Below are 19597 nucleotides of genomic sequence, written 5' to 3'. Positions count from 1 at the left end.
GGACTTTTACTGGGGATTAAGATTCACTACTGAGCACTGTTCCCAAGCCCAACTGCTTTTCTGAGACATCCTGCAGAAGGGGGGAAAAAGATATGTATATGTTATTTCATTGGAAGCAGAGAAGTCCTACTTGCTCACCTGCATGCAGGACCCACAATGTCTTTTTCCTCTATTCTCAGCTCACTTTCTCGTGCTTGAGGAAGAACCTCCCTCCATACGACACAGGTTATTTCGACCAGACAGATGATGAGGATTATTCAATAGAATCTTTTTACATAGTTTTACAATGACTTGAAATTTTACTAAGGAAGTTGCATTGTTCGATCACCGGACTAATTTTAGTCTTTATGGTTTTCTTGATTTCTTGTTTTTAAGACATGTGAAAGAGATAATTTTTCTGTTTCTCTAATTTTGATATCATCAACTAATTTTAAATCTGAATCATTGATGGGATTGCCCGCCTACTGAATGAATTCTTTTGTGAGGGTCATAGTCAAATGAGCTCATCATGGTACTACTTTGAGTAAATAGATGAGAGTTGGACTTTGCATCAATTTGGTCCTATAGTTGTTTTTTACATCAATTGAGTCCTCTACTTGAAGATTCCCTCTCAATTGAATCATTTATGTATCAATTTAGTCCTTTACGTATGGGTTTCGTCCTTTTATGTATCAATTTAGTCCCTAACTTGAAGTTTACATAAATTGGATTTTCACCGTCATATCTCTGCCTCTCGCCGTCAACTGGGCAAACAAATAAACATCAAATAGGTCCTTAAAATGGGTGCGAGCCCTCCTCTTCCTCTTCATCCTCTCCTCTGCTCGACCCCTGAAACCAAATCGCATTCTCTCATGTTCATCATCTCCTCTGCTCGACCCCAAACCTCGAAATCACAGCCTCTTTCTCCTTAGCACAACAAGATCGAGTTCCCATGACAATCCAATTTGCCCAAGGTGATCAATTGCAGCGGCAAGGAGCAAGAGGAAGCTCACTTGCGGAATCAAGTTGTGGTAGCTGTGCATCAATGGAAAATAAAATTTTATAACTTTCTGTGGTTTTGCGATTTTAGGGTGAATTCACTCCATGCATCCATTAGCGGCCGACTATGCGACCCAACTGATGGTTTCGAAAGCCACAAAGCCACAAAACGAAGTTGATGAGACCCAACTGATGGTTTCTGAAGCCAAAACGAGAAGTCAATCACCATCAATTGACCAACTATGCTTTGCACCTCACCAGGAAACGAAGAGTTAGCTGCTAATTAATGCATGCTCTAGGCATTCATGCACGACAATAAGAGTCTCCCGAAACCGATAATGATTGCTTCTTTCCCTACAAATAACATAGATCTCCCTCACGATGCATAACGTTGTAGCCTTAACTTGAAAATTTTATCTAACAGGAAGGGAGAAGATGGACAAAAGAGGAAGAGGAAAAAGACGAAGGACGATTCTGGCTATGATTTTGACGATGATTTAAGCGATGATTCTGACGATGATTCAAGCGATGATTTTGATGATGATTCAGGTGATGATTTTGACAAGTTTCAACACTATATCTCTCGCCGCGAACTTGCCCGACTGTTAGGCTAGAGTACCACCCCCTCTACTAATGATGAAGATGATAATGTTGATTTCTTCATGCTTGATACTGATGATGATCCACCCTCCCCGATGTCTAGTGATGAAGATGATGATCCTGAATTGAATGATTAGTGTTATTGTTCTCAATTATAGTTGTTTCCGCTTAATCCTTTTGTAATTTTTCTATTTATAAATGGAAAATTTTATATGAAATGAATGGAATTCATCTTATTTTTGAGATTAAGTGATGATTTGTTCAGTTCTGTTCCCGTTTCTTCATCTTCATCACCATCGCCAATCTCCCCTCTCTCTGTCATCATAGAAACTACGAAATACAGAAGTACACCATCAAATGGCCACAGATTAGCAAGAATATTTGTACTTGCTAATAACAAGTACGTGGGGAAAGAACAAAAGTACACCATTAAATGGCCACTAATTTGATGTAAACATTCTTTTTCATTAACATTAATGGACGGAGGGACCGTTTTGATGTCTGACCCTAACTTGATGTAAACTCTCATACGTGGGGGACCTAATTGAAACCCTCAAACTGATTGATGACACCAAGGACCCAATTGATAGAAAAAATAACTAAAGGACCAAATTGATGCAAAGTCCAAATCTCAGGGACGAATTATTCTATTTACTCTACTTCTTTCGGAAGGCCCCTCCACTCCACTCCTCCAACAAATCATATACAACTACACACACACACATATATATATCACCATAACAGTATAGAGCTAATAAAATAAATTTGGTTCATAAATCATCACATGCCCACCAATAAAATAAATGGGTCATTGGGACATCTTTTATGTTTTTTTCTCCTGCATCAATCATAGACGTTGGTGGATCCTCTAGATGATGTTCCTTCAGAATATAGTAAACTCTTGCCACAAAGGTCCACCAGCAATTTCGTCACACATTCCCATCTCGAGAAAGAGGAAAAGGAAAAGCACGAACTAAAAGTATCAACTTTCTGCAGATCGATTGGCGTTGGCCACTAGACTATATGTCGAGTCATCGGTATGTACACAGATAGAGAGATCATTCAAGAGTATTCAGCTGTTAGCACTGAAAGCCAAAAGCTGTAGGCACAGACTATATGGCAACAAGAAGGTGTAAGTTAATGGAGCAGACACCAACAAATGGGGAAAGAGGAATCTTCAAATGCCAGTGTTTTCTTCTCTTTTGTTGTCGTATTTTTTTCTTAGCGTCCATGTCCCCCACATGCAATTGCACATGATAGCTTTTTGGCTTCTTGTTTGAGCCCTTTCATCTCAGAAAAAATGTTTGTCTGCCTTACTTTAATCTTCTGTCAAATTAAGAAGATTAAGATACCAGAAGAGCAGCTACAGCTGTTTTTCAGCTGTATGTATCGTTTTCACCCAAGTAGAGACAGGCAGTGTCAGCTTCCATTACCAACAAATATAAGAAGCGTCAAATACTATTTGCAATAGAAAGAGGGCCACAGCCTGCTAGTATCATAACATTGTGCTTTTCGCTAGATAAAATCGATTTATCTTTGGTTTCAAAGAAAATGTAGCAGAATGATCAAAAGAATGAGCCGGTTTCGTGGAGAAAAGATGAGGGGTCCGACTTCAGGTGCAGGTACCATCTGTACCGGTGGACCGACTTGAGTAGAGTAGTGGAGTGTGTGAAAAGAATCAAACCAAACAAGGGCATAACTTCATGAATATCCAGAGGGAGAACTTATGTTTAAGAAGAGACGGACCAGACAGCAGTCTTGGGGTGGTCTATCTTGTTTTCATATTCTAATTAGAAAGATATAATAAATTGCCTGCTAAGCTGACCCTTAAATTGGCCCATTGGGCACTGGATTTCTGCAGAACATTCAATGCATCTCTACCTTCGGAAATTCATAGAAAAGATAGTCTTTATCCCCTCCTTGGCTAAATCTTTGTACAATGACTGATAATTGGAAACAGACTGAGCATTTACAGAGGCCTATGACAAATTCAAAATTCACGGCATACGAAGATGGAAGAAAGATAAGCAACAGGACATAAACTGTAATTCATCGAGTCATGCTAACTAATCAAAATGCTGTTGGAATAAAAGACCTTTACCATACTTGGCAAGAAAATTGATATCACGAACTGCAACTCGGCAGCTAAAATTCAGATGATTTTGTCTAATGAGAACCCCACCTCACTTCTGGTTCTCTCCTCTTCATGGGTGTGAGAGAGGGCAAACCTCCACGTCGGAAATCATTCAGTTGCTGTCCAATCATCGGATGCATAGGAGTAGTGAACACCTGCATGCCAGACCCTTCCAAGCTTGCATTCTCCAGAGGATTCATTCCATTATAAGGATTGTACAGGGGTCCTATTTTCATCACATTGTGAGGACCTGGTCCATTGGGAACTTCGACTAGAGGGCCTCCATGAAAGGCGGGGATTCCATTAAGGTGCGCCGGGTGGAGAGGAACATTTAGAGAACTAGTCAGTGAGAAAACAGGACTTTGGGGGTCAACACAAGCCGATCTATGGAATGGAAAAGCTCGACTGGCGTTCTCTGCTTGTTCAGGAACTCGAAGAACAAAGGGCACAGAAGTCAAGCGAGGCAAGAACATTGGACCCACATAGTGAGGCTCAGGCCCCCCAGCATTCCTTATGAAATAGGTTTCCTGATCATTTTTTGCCTCCTTTCCGGATGACAGTTGGTTTCCTTCTTGTACATAGGAATCTGAAGCTGTTAGATCATCATTCAAATCAAAGTCTCTCACCGTTCCTGAAGATTGAAAGTTCTCGTCATTTTCGCTGGCAACATTGAGGTCTATACTGAACTTCTTCAGCATCGGACTTGCTTTTCCATAGGTGTCATTCCAGTTTGGTATCTCGTTCTCGACTCCAGCTGCATCAACATTCAGGTCAATCCCTCCAACCTGTTTATCTCCTGAAAGATCGCCAGCCTTAAAAAGGGAAGTTGCCCGAAAAGCACTAGTTGTTGAAGCCGATCCCTTCCACCCACCTTTTCCTAGCCCTTTAAACCCGACTTCAGGAGTTGACTGTCCTCCACATCTCGCAAAAACCGCTATTGGCTTTCTCACATGCTTTACACTAAAAGCAGCGTTCCCTTGCTCCACCTCATTTGTCCAAGTTGTGTCTTCATTGAGATCAATTCCAGAAAGAGTGCTCTGCTCTTTTTCTTCCACATCATGATGACCTTCATTCACCCGTGAAACCACCTTCAAGTTTGTGTCTGCAAAGGATTCCTCCTTTGCAAGCTCCAAACTCCTCTTCTTGGAAGGAATGAATTTGAGAGCATCAGCAAGCTTCTCTCTTGAGGGCTTTCTTTCAGTAGTAAACCCTGATTCCTTATTGGGGACCTTAATTTCGATGGAGCTGTAGCCTAAGTCAGTGCAAGTGGAACTCATGCTGCTACTGTTTGTATTATTAGTGTTACCGCCATTGACTGTTCTAGCTTCTACTGCCGATTCCTGGTAGCTGTCATTAGAAGAAGCAGGAACAACAAAATTTGTCGAATTGGAGGAGGAAGACTCGCTCTTAGGTTGCCCAAATATGTTCATTTTTCCATCTATTGTACTGTTTTTTATTTCACGCTTGAGGCGAGGAATCCTAGAGTCAACCTCATTCTTCAACGAGGAATATTCAGATCCTTCACCATCCTTGGGGCCATTTGTGCCATTTGTTTCCGAGGATTTCATGCAAAGAGCATCTAGTTGAGGGTGCTTACTCAAAGGTCCATCATTGCAGAGAGAAACCTTTGCTTCTCCGCCTTTCAATTGGTTCTCTCTCTTCTCAATCTCCACATTCTGGTCAGAAACAGTCTCGATGGAGTTCGATGAAGTCTTTGGGGTCACAATGTCGTCACCCTCTTGGGAAAAATCTAATGTCTTCTCAACCTTCTCCATTCCAGATGACCCTCAATTGCAAAGGTTCATGGTCTTCTGAACTAGTAAAGCCAATGAATAAGTAAGACCTGCATCAAGAAAAGGAACAACCTCGATTGGTCAATCATGTGATAGAGATCAGTTAAGGCTGGAAGAAAACCAAAGCACAGGCATCATTTTTTCTTTGCAGAGGGAGCATTGTAAGAATTTTACCCTCTATAACGCAAGAGTATCACAGAGACAAACAACAGAGCAAAAGCTAGAAGCAACTTGGACTTTTTTTTATTAATATTGATAATAATTTAGAGATCATAATTCATGATGCATATTGGTGTGACAAGAGATAAACCAACGAAGAAATTCTTCCTCCTTATAAGATTTTGATATGGATAAAACAAACAAGTAAACTCCTTGTTCTGGACTACCAAATCTCTTTTATATGACATCCCATGTCGTTTTTCTCAGGAGGCGATGGCTATTATAGACCAAAGATATTTCTCTAAAGAGAACTACCATTAAATGAATGATGTAACACCATGACTGAACATGCAATGGTATAATCACAGTTGGAACTGGAAGACGAATTTAAGCAAATGCATGACTAACAGGAAGGACCTTTCTTTGTCACAAGTAAAATCATCTATTTATAGCATTGCCATCAATCTATTTCCTTTCTCCAATCAACAATTTACCAAGCAAGCCTCTTCGTCTCATAAGGGCCTGTTCATGTATTTCTCCTGGTACAGACATTTCACTGAAGTAACTCCAATAATGTCACTTTTTTTTTTGTTCAAAAACTAATGGCAGTTCATCAGTCCATGATAGATCAAAGAAGTATCAACAAGGCAAACTTTTAGATAACCATAATTAAACACAATATCTAGCCGAAGATGCTGAATCCGGGTACCTCTGACTCTTGAGCACAGAAGAGCAAGATCCAGGTCATGGCAGCTTCTAAGTTATGTGAAGAGTATTAGAAACCGATGATACTCATACTACGATCACCATAACTATCATCACTATCTTCCCCTCTTCACTCCCAGCAATTCCCTCAGAGCAACAATCACTCAAAACTCATACCAAAATCTCCATTTTCAGATCAACACAACAACAGGAACAAGCACAAGAACAAGAACAAGAGCAGCCCTTTTTCCACTAATCAAGAAACACTCACCATACGAAATCAAAGCAACTGAAGATTCCCAAGACATACTATGAAGAGAACAAACGAACCTGTGTTCATGAACCCGGAAAGGAGGACCACACTGAGGACATCAGCTGAGTTTCGCAGGGAGGAAACAAACAATCAATCAATCCCTACTCTTTTCTCTCTTTCCCCGTTCAAAGCTTTTCGTGACAGTCCCCCCACCCCTATCTGTCTCTCTCTATCTATCTCTATCTCTTTATCTCTCTGCTCTGTTCTGTCCACATTCCAATGAACCCAGAAAAAGTCCAACAAAAAAGAAACAGACCCCACCAATTTTTTCTCCCCCACATTGAGAAGACCGCAGAGGAAGAAGAAGAGGAAAGAAGGACTCTGTTTGCTTGACAGTGACAAGGAACAGGGTAGTGTGTGTGTGTGTGTTGTCTACAGCTGCTCCTGCGGGAGGATGGAGCATTTCTTTGCCAGTAAAAGTCCTTTTCTTTTCTGTCCTTTTATTATTCCCCCCATCCCATTTCCCCTTTTTTTCTTTTTCTTTTTTTTTCTTTTTTCCCCGACAAAATCACAATATATTCGTCCAACTGAAAGATACTAATCATACCAAGGTATCGATTTGAGGGGGAGTACGAGATATTTTCAGCTTACTCATTAAAACGCAATTAAGCATCTGCAACCACACCTTAAACTTTTTACACCATTTTCTGGCTTAGCTGAGATGCAGAGACTGTTAGATTGCTAACGTATGCAAGCACTTTGATTAAAGAAAGATGGCCAAAGAAAAAGACACTTGTTTTTTTTTTTTTTTTGTAACATTTATGGCCGAATTGTGAGGGAGAAGAGAGAGAGACAGAGACAGGGACAGACAGGGGGCCTGAGGTGGGGCCCGTCCACTCTGACGGCCCCTACCTCAAGGACGAGGTGGGCCCCTGCCCTGCTTTTCCTATGAATGAATAATAATATGTTTCATCAAAATGGATATCGTGGATGCCCACGCTTACATCTGCTAATTAAGAGATGATAAATTTAATATATAGTGAGAGTATTTATGTTGATTTATTAAATATTAAATATTTATCTTTATTATAAAAAAAATAGTATGCTCCATTGCAAGGGGTGGGGCCCCCAAGGGACATTGTCCCGTGGGAATCACCAAAACCTCCGTTATACGTATTTGCAAATTCCTTCACTGCCCCGAGCTTTGTATTCCTTCTGAATGTGCCTGTGAAGTTTTTATTTGTCTCATTTAAGCCCCCCATCTTGTTGTGCCACTCTCAACCGTAAGCCATTACGTGATCGTCATCTTTCATCGGCAATAAAAAAGGACAGTTGTAAATTCTAGATGCTAATATGCATGCCAAGGGCAAACACTCACCTTCATAAAGAAAGTTCCATATAATACATTTATGTATGATAATGTACATGAATTAATTAATCTCATCTCGTTAATGAGAAAAGAATGACATCACTTATATACGCACACAAATATTGGAAATTGTACATATTAGCTGGTCCATTTGCAGTGTATGAGAAATTGACCTATATCTCATCAATGAGAATCTTTCGTTCATTTTCTAGTTATAAGAGAGGTTTATAAACCTAATAAAAGAAATAGAAATATGATAAAATGGCACGAGTAGTTCCATTAAATATCAAATCAGAAATCTCGTAATTATCAGGCGAGAGCGTGCGCTACTACGTCACATTCTCTTTAATTGATTGATAGATTCCTTTTAATTTCGTGAAAGCAACATCACCTGAAAAGTTGCTCTTTCCTTTTCTTTTACTGTTAAAAAGGAAGTGTATGCAGTGGGATACAACTCTCGATTACTCTTTTGAGTGAGCTCCACACTCGAATTGAACAACGTAAGGCACTCTTAGTTGCACTCAAGTTGGACCTAGCGTGGTATGAGAATGCATGGGCAATAATAAAATAGCTATAATATTATGTAAAATATTCATCTACAAGCCTACAAGATGATGAATTTATCTCCAACTCAAAACTTGAATCAATAAGATAACTCAATTCCTTTCTAAATTTGTGATTTTTAATTAATTTTTTTTTATGTGAGGTTCTAACTTTTCACTGGAGATTTTACGGCAGTTGGCAAGTAAAAACAATCATCATAGTTTATTTACTCTTGGCCGTCAGATCTCATTGCGTAAAATTCTGGTCGTACGAGTGTCTTAATTTTTTATATTAAAGATTCATCTTCATAGTTTGGCTATCGATATTTTTGGTCACATATCTTCTTGCCGATGGTCGGTCTCGCCTGTGAACAAGCCGGATCCACTTCAATATTAAACCAAACCAAATTACACCGGTTCAACTAAATAAAAAATAATTTAATTACTAAAAATAAATCGCTAATTAACGTTGTCTTCTGTTCCTGTCTCCAATGGAATAAGAAACAATTGAAGACAACATACAATCTCGAAGAATCCCTAAAATTGCCCGCAAAAAATTCAATCTCATCGACAATCGTCACCGACCCGAGACCGCCAGCCCTTCCCAGTTCTGCCTCCAGCTCCGAGCCCGAATCATCCCCTTCCTCTCCCTTTCCTCACGGCCTCACAGTTCGGTAAATTTCTTGCTGAACAATGGAGGTGGCTTCCGCTCTGATTGCTATCTGCCTTCCTCGGCAATCAGTCACCGGCTAATTGACTGTCATGTAATTTCATTGGCAGTAACATCGAAACAATATGTACCGCAGAGCCAATCCTATGTCCATCTATGCATATATACCCACCTGTCCAAAAAATGCTCGATTAATTTATTCTTTCAAGAATTGATCATCTACTGATCTACATATATATATATATATACATATATATATTTTCAATGTCCACAAAAGTTCTATATTTGCTGCCAATGCCTTCTTGATCACTCTTCGCCCATCAAATACACGCAATGGAGCTAATCTTAATTAAAACGGGTTCTCATAGCAATTGCTCATTCTTTCTCAGAAAAATTTCTTAAATAAATATGAACCCAAATTCATCAAATATGAACCCTAATTTTGATCAATTCTACCCTGCTTCTCTCTAGCACAAACACATATGTAGATGGGAAGGACGGGAGGCGTAAATCCCTCAATATGTTCCCACATTCTCGCCTAAGGAGAAACGAAGAGGAAGAAGACGAAGACCACCTATAGATAAGTGGCTGAGCAACAAGATAAACTTCCAGCATAAGGCGATTACATAATTTACCGATGCAATGTGGTTTGAATTAATATTGAAGCGGATCCAGCTCGTTTACGGGTGAAATCGAAAGTCAACGAGAAGATGCGTGATCGAAAATATCAATAGTCAAACTTTGAGGGATGAATCTTAACTAAAAAAAATCTACAAGACGTGTACGGTCAAAATCTTAATTGAAGGGATCGGACAGTCAGAACTAATACAACCGTGGTGGTTATTTTTGCTACCAACCATGGTAGCACTACCCAACTCTTAACATGTATAAAAAGATGCATGACCTTCATTATAATAAAAACAAAGAAGGAATTTTCTTCTCTCTTTTACCCTAAATAATTATTGCGAATATTTGGTTATATCAATAATATAGTACTAATTTTTACTTATTAATTAGTAGATCGGTATGCGTGGCTAGCTTCCTAATTCGAAAGGCACGTCACAAGACTCACAACCCAATACCAATCCCGAATTGTACTTATTTTGGCCAAAGTCGCAATCACATTTTCCTTTCTTTGCCTGACTCTCATTTTATATTCCGCTTTAGTTGTGGGTTGTCAATTTACATGATGGAAAGTCTCGATTTGCGTCGCATGCCCTTGTTCGTCCAAAAGAATACATAGAAAATAAGGATTCCGAAAAAGATATCTTAAGAATATAAAATAATAAATAATAAATATATATTTATATAGTAGTAATTAATCAATTATAAAAAACTTGTAATTCATTAGTACAAAATCATAGGAAACTTATGGCCCGTTTGATTTCCCAATTCAATTTTAAGATTTTAACTCTAATTTTAGTTATATTCACTACACAATAAAAGTTAACAACACAATTATTACTTTTTCATTTTTCTTCAATTTTTTTAACCATTCAATTCAATTTTTAAAAATAAATTCTCTAAACTATTCGTTACTTTTTCCACAATTCAACAATACAATCATTACTTTTTTTCAACTATTTATTATTTTTTCACACTTTTTCTTATAATTTAACATTATAATTATTACAAACCAATTAAAATAAAAACTCAACTCAACTCAACTCAACTCTAAAACCAAACACACTATTAGTTTTTGGATGTCCCCAAAGGAAATACGGTTTTTCTTTTTGATTAAAAGCTATGACATGCATGGACCAGTCTAGCTGGGAACATGGGAAGGAATATAGAAATAATGAAACTCCTAGCGAAAAAAAACGAATCATAAAATATTTTAACTATATATATATATATATATATTTAGTGCACATATTTGGCGAGTATTCATCCACTTGAATGTGTAACATCATGCCTGAAAGTGAAACATTAGTTCCACAATGAGCACACAAATTTCTACTTACAAGTATTTTGATTGATTTTTACTCATCTAAAGTGAATGAGTAATACTTATCGAATATTTTCTAATATATTTGTCATACATATCGAGGCTGATATATATATATATATATATATTTTCCGTGGAAGAGGCTGAAACTTTTTAATCTTGCCCGAGAAGTAAGCAATCGCACAGCGTTGCTTTTCTAGAAATATATAATGTATTTTGTATGTATGTGATTCACCGAACGAAAGGGACAATTTCGAAAAGAGAGTTGACACCTTTGCAATTTATTAAGGTTTCTCCATAAGCCAGCCACGTAAAGGTATGAAATCCACGTGGGAACAGCATGAGTAAAGAAGTACTTCATAGAAATTCTATGCCACCAGCCAGCCCCTATTCCGTACATACAAATACATATATAGTTTGTGCCTATATATACATACATATACGTGTACTAGTCAACATCTCATGCAAGAACGCCATTGAACTCTACACTACTCTCTGATTTTCCGAGATTATAATGAATAGCGTAAGTTTAGCTTTCATCGCCTTCCTTCTCCTTGCCTCGGTTGCCCTAGTTTCGGTGGTTTCTTTGGAGAACTCCAGCAGTCAAGAACGTGATCATGAAGATCATGGGTTCTCCACCATCGTCCCGAGGGAGCTCATGTGCGATTCCTCCGGACGTGCCTGCACCCACAAGGCCGTTCGGGCCCTTGGAAAGGGCAAGCCGAACCTGCAAACCCTAGCAGACAGCCTGCGTTCAAAACGGGGAAAACCCTCGGCCGGGATATCATCAGCAACCTGTCTGAAGGGGCAGTGAATGCGGGGAACGCAGCCTCTGAGGTACGTGTGGCAGCCAGCCTAAGTTGTCGAAATATTATGAACGTAAAATCGGTGCGGATGCGAGATTGTGTACTACTTCATTAGTTAATTCACGTTTGAGGAACTGCCTTTTCTCGACCTTACTACGTTCAAAGAGATATAGTGCAAATTACATGATCAATCAATACACGTGAGAGCTGCCTGGACCGGCCATATATATTTGAGTTTAGAGTTTTGCGATGGCTTAGAGTTTTGTTTTAGTTCCATAGTATCTAATTTCCGGCCGGGACCATCTAACATTGTTTTCTCAAACCAGGTCAGGTTTGCGACACAGCTGCTGGATGGTCTGAGATTACTGGCGGGCATTGCAGGCCTGGTAGGGTACGTGACGGCATATGGCATGGGCGTGTGGGTCGTGTTCATTTCAAATTCTGCATGCGCCAAAGCCATCCCGCAGTGGCAGCTCCCTGCGGTTGAGAGAGTGGTGTCCGGAGCTTATTGCAGGGCCATGAGTTGCTGCATCAGTGGGGCGGTGGTCGGCCATTTCCTCGGCCTGGAAAGGAGCGGGAAGCTCAAAGGCTATGATCTTTTGGCTTGCCTTGTGACGGTTCTTGTGAATTTGCTCTATTTGGAGCCTCGAGCGACTAAGGTACTCGTATACTAAACCTAAGGTACTCGTATACTAAACCTATGTTTTTACACCCCACACCACCACCCCCCCCCCCCCCCCCCACCAAAAAAAAAAACTACAATCTTGTAAGTTGTAATCCCATTGGGAATGGGTAGGCCTTTACTCGAATGTAATTCATAAATTTGAAATTCATTGAAAGTATCTCGTGGTTAAGACTTAAACAAGATGTCGCCCGAGCAGAGATTGCCTCATGTTTCACCCAAAAAAAAGAAGGAAAGAATACTATGAATTTAATTGTGTCTTCTCTTCTCATTGACCCCGAGCAATTGAATAATGCAGGCATTGTTAGAGAAGATGGAGATGGAGAAGAAAGATGGGAAACTAGAAGGGTCGTCGCCCTTGGAACCCTCCGGCAGTAGGGCAGGCAATAGCAAAACATCCGAGCCACCCGAACCGCCATCATCTGTTGATGATGGCACCACAGCCGGTTCCGCCATCTCGACAGAGCGAGACAAAAGGATAATTATCAAGGAGAGAATGTCTAGATTGAATGCTAGAATCGAAACCCTGAACTCGTGTTCGTGGTTCCTGAATGTCACAATCTTGGTCAGTCTTACGTTGCACCTCATTTATATAGGATATCATCTGCAGTTCGATACGTATTAAAAAAAAAAAATCTCAAAGACTTTTGTACATCAGCTCGTCAAGTCCCCTTATTTGTTACATCTCATCTCATATGGGTTTCATAATTATATATATAACTAGATGTATAATGAGTTATTCGTTCTCTGGTGGCAAAATATATATCTACTCATCCTTCTTGTCTCCTTTGTATAGTAGTACAATGGACTGATTGCTAACAATCATAAGTTCTTTTTTTTTTTTAACAAAGGAAGCATGCGAGCGTAGTATTTAAAAATAAAAATCATAATAACTAATAAAAAGGTAGTATCGAATTTAGAATCTCTTGATTACATGTGGGAACGTGTGTTATTTTGTTACACCTCTTTTTAAAATTTTTTTCGATGTGAACCCTACTATTCGAAAGCTCAATTGGATCCCGACTAATCTAATCGAGCTGGATCAGCGTATTAAGGAGTAAAGTTCTCCCGGTATAAATTTTCACCCAAGATCTTGCTTAATCAGAATAAGCGCTGAACAGTTTAAACCAATTCACGTTGGTTTTTTTAATTTTTTTAAATCATTTAATTCCTCATTTCCCCTTATTTTCTAGATACTTTTGTTAATTAAATATGGTAACTTCATTCACTCGATGGGAGAAAAGAAAAAAAAAATCATATGTTAACTCCACCCATAACCCACTTTCATCTACGGCCTTCAAATCTTGGTAAAAATGTTTTTTCCCGGCACTGTAAATTTAATATTCTCATTTATTGAGCATATATCATAGATATTCTTTATTTTAGAAAGAATATATAGTGGTACGTCTTATCTTAGATTATTTATTCCATTTTAAGCATGCAGCAATTCTACTATACGTTTTTTTGCATGTGGAGATTTAGGTGCATGAACTTGCATTTACACCATTGCCAAATATTACTTCTTGGACTTTTACCCTCTTACTAATTTCACCCAAATTCGGACAAATCTAATTCATAGGTGCCCACCAGATTTGTCATGAGATGGCTTATTAAATCTTTTTATTTTTCCACATGTATTTGCCCAAAAAAAGGATTTCTTTTAAATAGATATGATCAATAAATTTCTTATTTTTCGCATATGGGACGAGAAGCATTTAATTTCTTTCTCTTTCTAAGAAAATCGCTGCACCCTACCACGATATAAACGAGAGAAAGAACCAATGTGAATTTATTTAAACGGTTCGGTGTTTGTTCTTTTAAATAATATTTCAGGTTCGAATCTTGTGATGGAGGAAATTCATGATTGACATAATTTTATCCTTTAATAGACCAACCTAACTCAAACTAGATTAGTCGGAGTTGATTGAACTTCTGGATACTATGATACACATTGACTCATTGGATCTAAACAATCTAGTTTTTTAGAACATGAAGAAATAAAGAAGCCATTGCAATTGCCGGAAATACTAGGCCTATCAATGAAAAGAAAAAAAAAAGGAAAGGTTACTTTAAATTAGCCACCTCTAAATAATTCCAATCATATACGCTCCCCATATATATCGATATAAAGGATGACGAGAGAAATTCCTCTCGTTGTATCACTGTACTCAAGGATCATTCACGATTTTCTCAACCAATTTTCTCAACATAAATATTATCCGAACGGATTGCTCAATAATGAGAAAATTTCGCTATGAATGAATGTATATAAGTCCATATATATATATACATATATTCCCAAGAAAAAGAAACATTCAATGACAAGAACCAAGTTAAATCGACCGAACTCATGATGATGATGAGTCGCACCAATCCCCAATTGACTTCCATGAATTCTCTCTCACTAAGCAAAGATCCTCACGGAAAATTAGTTCATTAATCATCGGACACAGATACTTCTTCCTCTTCGATGTCTTCATCCTCATCGCCATCGCCAAGATTCTCCGAGGAGGCAACATGACTGGACCCGTCGTTGCCATCGTCCTTAGGGATCTCCTCGAGTCTCTTGTCCAAGAACCCGCACAAGTCCTTCATGTCCTCCAGGCTCATCATCTCAATCAGCCTCTCGTCGTTCCCGTCCTCCTCCAACAGCTCGTCCAACAGCATCTCCAGCTCGAGGTCCCGGTTCTGCCTCACCCCTTCCTCGACTTTCCCCTCCAGGATCATCAGGTTCTTGTCGAGGCACTCCTCGTGGTTCATCATATGCTTGGCCTGCTTCTTGGCCGGCAGGCTCTTGAACCTCGTGAGGACCTGCTCGGCCTCCTCCCGGGAAGGCCATACATGAGGGTCGGGCTCATTGGGGCCATAGACAATCGCGCAGCCCTCAACCCCACAGAGGGTCGTGAGCTCGTTCGCCTTCTTCAGCAGCCCCGCCTTCCTCTTCCGGAAGGTCGTCTTTCTCGTGGATTCATTGGTGATGAGCTCTAGCCTTACCTTCTTCCTCCCCATTATCTATCCTTCCTCGACAAAACCTTAGAGAGATATTTTTGCGCACAATTAAGAAGAAGGCACTATACAAATAAATACCCTCTCATACATGTCAATATATATATATATATATATATATATATATATAATGAGGAGAGCCAAGTGTGGACTGGTGGTCACGGCGGGTTAAGGGTTGTCGAGATTTTCCAATTCTATATATAGTATCGATTTTGAAATAAAGTTTCATATGCACCATGAAATCCGTTAAATTATAACGTTTATGCATTCACGGCCGACTCTTCTAAAATATGTGTTGGTTTAATAGGATCAAACTTATTTATGATCGACCGGCTTGAATCTAATAATGCGTAATCGATCCTAGACAAGTCTCGTGATGCGAAGAGCATTATTCGGGGAAATTAAGGAAAGGAAAAGGGCATTAAATGTGTGATATGTTAATGGATTTCTTGGAAGTGTTTGCTTTGAAATTTGACTTTATGGCCTATAGGAAACAAAATAAATATGTGATGTGGACTATGGAACTCTAATTGCTACACGTGTACACAAATGCCCTATTGGCATGAATTAAAATAAGTAGGTTGTTGAAGTGATAATTTCTTTCATTGGCAGGCAAATAAATGAGACAGCTCCGAAATTACAATTTTTTTTTAAAAACAAATATCGTCAGGCGGTAAAAATAAGGAAGAAATCTACACTTTAATTGTTGTTGGACCAACCAACCCCGGTTGTAGCGTTTCAACGCTTATTCCGCTTAAGTAAGGTCTCAGGTTCGAGTGTTTATAAATGTAGAAAAATGAACACTGTAAAAGCTTTATTTCTTAGTGAACCAGCCTGGCTCCATTGGATTAGTCGGGATCTAATTGGCTTCCGAATACCATGATTCACATCGGAAAAAAAAAATGCTGTTGGGCCAATAGAATTTCCTCATGGGCTTCAGACTGCCTTTACTTCGGGTCGGGGGCTTGACTAGAGAAAGCCCGCATCCCATTATTCATTTCTCATTGTGAACTTGAACGAAGTCGTTTCATCGGGGACTCGGACTCCACCTTAACGATCTGGCATGCGGGTTCCTAGTTTCCTTCATGTTGGAAGATGATGAACGCTCTGAATCTTCGGTTGAAGTTAAGAGCTTCCCTGTATCTATCCATGTCCGGCGTGAAAGAATTAAATGAAATGTGAAGTCATATATGTCATGCTGTACATGTAATGCAGCTTCACTTGACTGAAACAAGTACCCCTGGACCATACCAGACACGATGAGTTTGTGTCCAGTTGTCGATGTTAATTAATGGGTCGGGATAGGGAGAGCTTTATCCATTTGATATCGGGAGGTAATCAGATGAAACAATAACTTCCAATACCTTCAATCGAGACCGGTGATTATGAACTTTGAAAGGGATGAATAGAACTGACCAGAGGCCAACCAGAGAGGCCCTCAGTCTTCGTCAATCGGCATTCATGATCGGACAACTTGGGTGCTGGACTAGAAGATGAGGGTGAGTCGTCTATATGTTGTCCAATGCTTCATCATTGTCATGCCAATCCTCATCTCAGTTATCGACATGTTTATATACTGTGAAAAAATGTGTATGATCGTGCTTTCATCTAGTAGATCACGAGACCTCACTGCATTCCATCTAACAGGTTCTCGTTGTCCCGTTGAATGCTCTGAATAGTGATGTGATACTCAGACCCAGTTCTCGGAGGATATTCACACGACCCTTAAAAGCCTGAGATCATCGCATCGATTTGGTACGTTAAATATCAACTCTCACAATATCTGTTGTAATTATACTCATTTTTACTCTGATCCCAGTTCATAGACTCAGTCACACAGAGACTCAAAACTGTGGGGGTATTTTGAACTGATCCTGAACAAGTCACTGGAGGTTCGTAAATCCACCCTGATCTACGAGTGACCACAGGCCTTGCTATGTACCTCACCATAAACTGCTTGCCCTGCTTTGAAGCAATAGAAAAGTTGCCAAGCCGAGCCCGGCAAAGCCAGAAAACAATGTCCATTCACCATATTTGCTCGAAATTGGATACGGAAAATCAAAGGCATGGAAAATGATCTGGATCGAGCATTTCAGTGATTGCAGAGACCACCATTTCCAATGATTACTTACAACACAAGATTTCTTTTTGTACTCACAGCTGAAATTAAGTTTTCAAAGCAACACGATACTCCTCAGTATGATCGGTGAAGCATGAACCTTTTGCATATGCTGGCAGCAGGCAGCTGGTTAAAGACCGACCCAAGTTGGGCACGAACCTGCAAAATACGATAAGCCTCCTAATCTCTAACGAATTGGAAAACAAGGAAGAGGAATCCCGATTCCTAATTCCCACAGGTAGAGGTAATTCCAGCATATATCAAAGGCAAACTTGAGGAAGTGTTAGCACATAAAGGCTCTACGTACGTAGAGTGGATATTAACGATATTTGACATGGACTGTGAAAAAGAATGTAGTGGAACAATTAATTCCCTAATGAAGAACCCAGTTCAAATGATTCAAATGGCTGGAACGGAATGGGATTGCTTAACTAAACGACATCGTCATGGGTATGATACGTATGTATTAAGCGGATGTAACTGATTAGCCAGTTTATTGGACACATGATCATACTTAGGATGTATGTACGTCTATCTGCATAATCTACCTGCATAATCTTAATTCTACTTGGGCATGCTGATCAAGAACTAATACGTGCTTTCTCGCATGGCTTATGTTTCGTTTTAGAATTTCTTTATGACCTTGCTGATTAATTTCTTTTCAAAGACTCGCTGGTCAAGCAACGCATTTGGTATTTTCATGTACATGGCCATGATTTCCACAGTTATCTCTATATAATTAGATAAATCTTAATAACTACCAAATCCTGTTTTATCTTGACTTCTTTTCTAATCATAATTATTGTCATATGCTCATATTATTTATCGTATAATTAATAACACAAGCCCACAACCAAATCATATTCAAATTGGTTTTGGCTTGGAGGACTTGGTCAAATACAAACTCTTGTATTATTGCTGTTGCGTCGTCAGTTGGTATGATAAGCTGAGACTGAAGCATAACTTTTTGTAGCTGATGTGATAGCATTCCTACTTGTTTGGATTGGTGGAATGAAACGGTGCATCATTCACAAATTGGAATTGTTCAACATTGAAACCAATATACACGTCGATCGACACTGTAACGAGCAGAACCATATAAACGTGAATGATTAAGGTGGCGTTTGAAATTTAGGTTTGATTTTAACTTGACTTTGATTGTGATTTTACGGAGTATTTGGTCAGACTTATGGGTCCACAGTCATTTGACCGTTCCCCTTCTCATCGATGCATTGCAAACGGCCCCCACCCCAAGCTTTTCCCCCACCCCCTCCTTATTCTTCCTGAGCGCTGCAGATCTCGTCGCCCCGGCCCCCGTTGTTCTTCCTTCTTCGTCAACGACAGCTGCTCCTCACGATTCCACCGTCAATCGAGAAAGCCCACCCGTCAGCTGGAGAGTGAAGCCGGCCCCTCCCTCCCCTCGACTCCTGCATCTCCTCCCCTGTCGCCTCGGCCCCCCGAACATGTTTTTCAATTTTGAAATTATGGGAGTTATATTAAAATGGAGTGGTATAAATATTTATGGGTGGGGCCCATTATTTTGACTTTGATGAGTGTAATTTATTTTGTTATGGGTAGAGTTAAAATCAAAATCACGATTCTAAAATTAAACTCAAACTTCAAACGGGGCCACAATAGATAGATATGTTTCTGTCGAGTTGAGTTCATAGTTTCATCGCAAGGATTAGGCTGAGGTTTGCCGTACCCAATTTTTCTTTGCTGTTATTCTCCAGCGTTCCTGTATATGTTTTGTAGGATCAATTAGTCGAGTAAGCACTGCTTATGCTCATAATATCTGAGTTTTATGCTTGATAACATACGTTTTCGATAGAC

The 19597-nt window shown here is 39.5% G+C and overlaps 3 protein-coding genes and 1 long non-coding RNA gene across 5 annotated transcripts; 2 read left to right on the top strand and 2 right to left on the bottom strand.

Annotated features, from left to right (window-relative positions):
- The first annotated feature begins 730 nt into the window (after nucleotides 1–730).
- On the top strand, nucleotides 731–1814 carry LOC116202916. Its single transcript, XR_004156170.1, has 2 exons — nucleotides 731–953; nucleotides 1070–1814. It is a non-coding gene; the product is annotated as an uncharacterized LOC116202916 (long non-coding RNA).
- Nucleotides 1815–3438: 1624 nt separating this feature from the next.
- On the bottom strand, nucleotides 3439–7036 carry LOC116204933. 2 transcript variants are annotated; one of them, XM_031537311.1, is made up of 2 exons: nucleotides 6700–7036; nucleotides 3439–5555 (listed from the first exon to the last, which is right to left on the bottom strand). In XM_031537311.1, exon 2 carries the CDS (start codon nucleotides 5485–5487, stop codon nucleotides 3745–3747), a length of 1743 nt encoding a protein of 580 aa, XP_031393171.1. In that variant the 5' UTR covers nucleotides 5488–5555; nucleotides 6700–7036; the 3' UTR covers nucleotides 3439–3744. The 2 variants fall into 2 exon arrangements, with proteins under 2 accessions (XP_031393171.1, XP_031393172.1); XM_031537312.1 differs by lacking the exon at nucleotides 6700–7036 and adding an exon at nucleotides 6374–6610.
- A 4571-nt stretch (nucleotides 7037–11607) lies between these two features.
- On the top strand, nucleotides 11608–13409 carry LOC116203388. The gene is made up of 3 exons (XM_031535084.1): nucleotides 11608–11988; nucleotides 12284–12616; nucleotides 12938–13409. The coding sequence occupies exons 2-3, from the start codon at nucleotides 12368–12370 to the stop codon at nucleotides 13262–13264; spliced, it is 576 nt and encodes a 191-aa protein (XP_031390944.1). The 5' UTR covers nucleotides 11608–11988; nucleotides 12284–12367; the 3' UTR covers nucleotides 13265–13409.
- Nucleotides 13410–14867: 1458 nt separating this feature from the next.
- Nucleotides 14868–15765, bottom strand: LOC116202727 (agamous-like MADS-box protein AGL80). Its single transcript, XM_031534336.1, has one exon. It carries the CDS (start codon nucleotides 15646–15648, stop codon nucleotides 15076–15078), a length of 573 nt encoding a protein of 190 aa, XP_031390196.1. The 5' UTR covers nucleotides 15649–15765; the 3' UTR covers nucleotides 14868–15075.
- Between the last annotated feature and the right edge of the window lie 3832 nt (nucleotides 15766–19597).

This window comes from Punica granatum, chromosome 4, assembly GCF_007655135.1.
Source record: "Punica granatum isolate Tunisia-2019 chromosome 4, ASM765513v2, whole genome shotgun sequence".
Taxonomy (NCBI): Eukaryota; Viridiplantae; Streptophyta; class Magnoliopsida; order Myrtales; family Lythraceae; genus Punica; species Punica granatum.
The sequence above is the reverse complement of the archived record's forward strand: the minus strand, read 5'-3'. Positions and strand labels throughout refer to the sequence as shown.

Bases quoted from the DNA above. Each gene is read 5' to 3' on its own strand.
- LOC116202727 (XM_031534336.1), bottom strand. From the start codon at position 15,648: ATGGGGAGGAAGAAGGTAAGGCTAGAGCTCATCACCAATGAATCCACG.
- LOC116204933 (XM_031537311.1), bottom strand. From the start codon at position 5,487: ATGGAGAAGGTTGAGAAGACATTAGATTTTTCCCAAGAGGGTGACGAC.
- LOC116203388 (XM_031535084.1), top strand. From the start codon at position 12,368: ATGGGCGTGTGGGTCGTGTTCATTTCAAATTCTGCATGCGCCAAAGCC. The intron at 12,617-12,937 runs GTACTCGTATAC...TGAATAATGCAG, and splicing joins TGGAGCCTCGAGCGACTAAG to GCATTGTTAGAGAAGATGGA.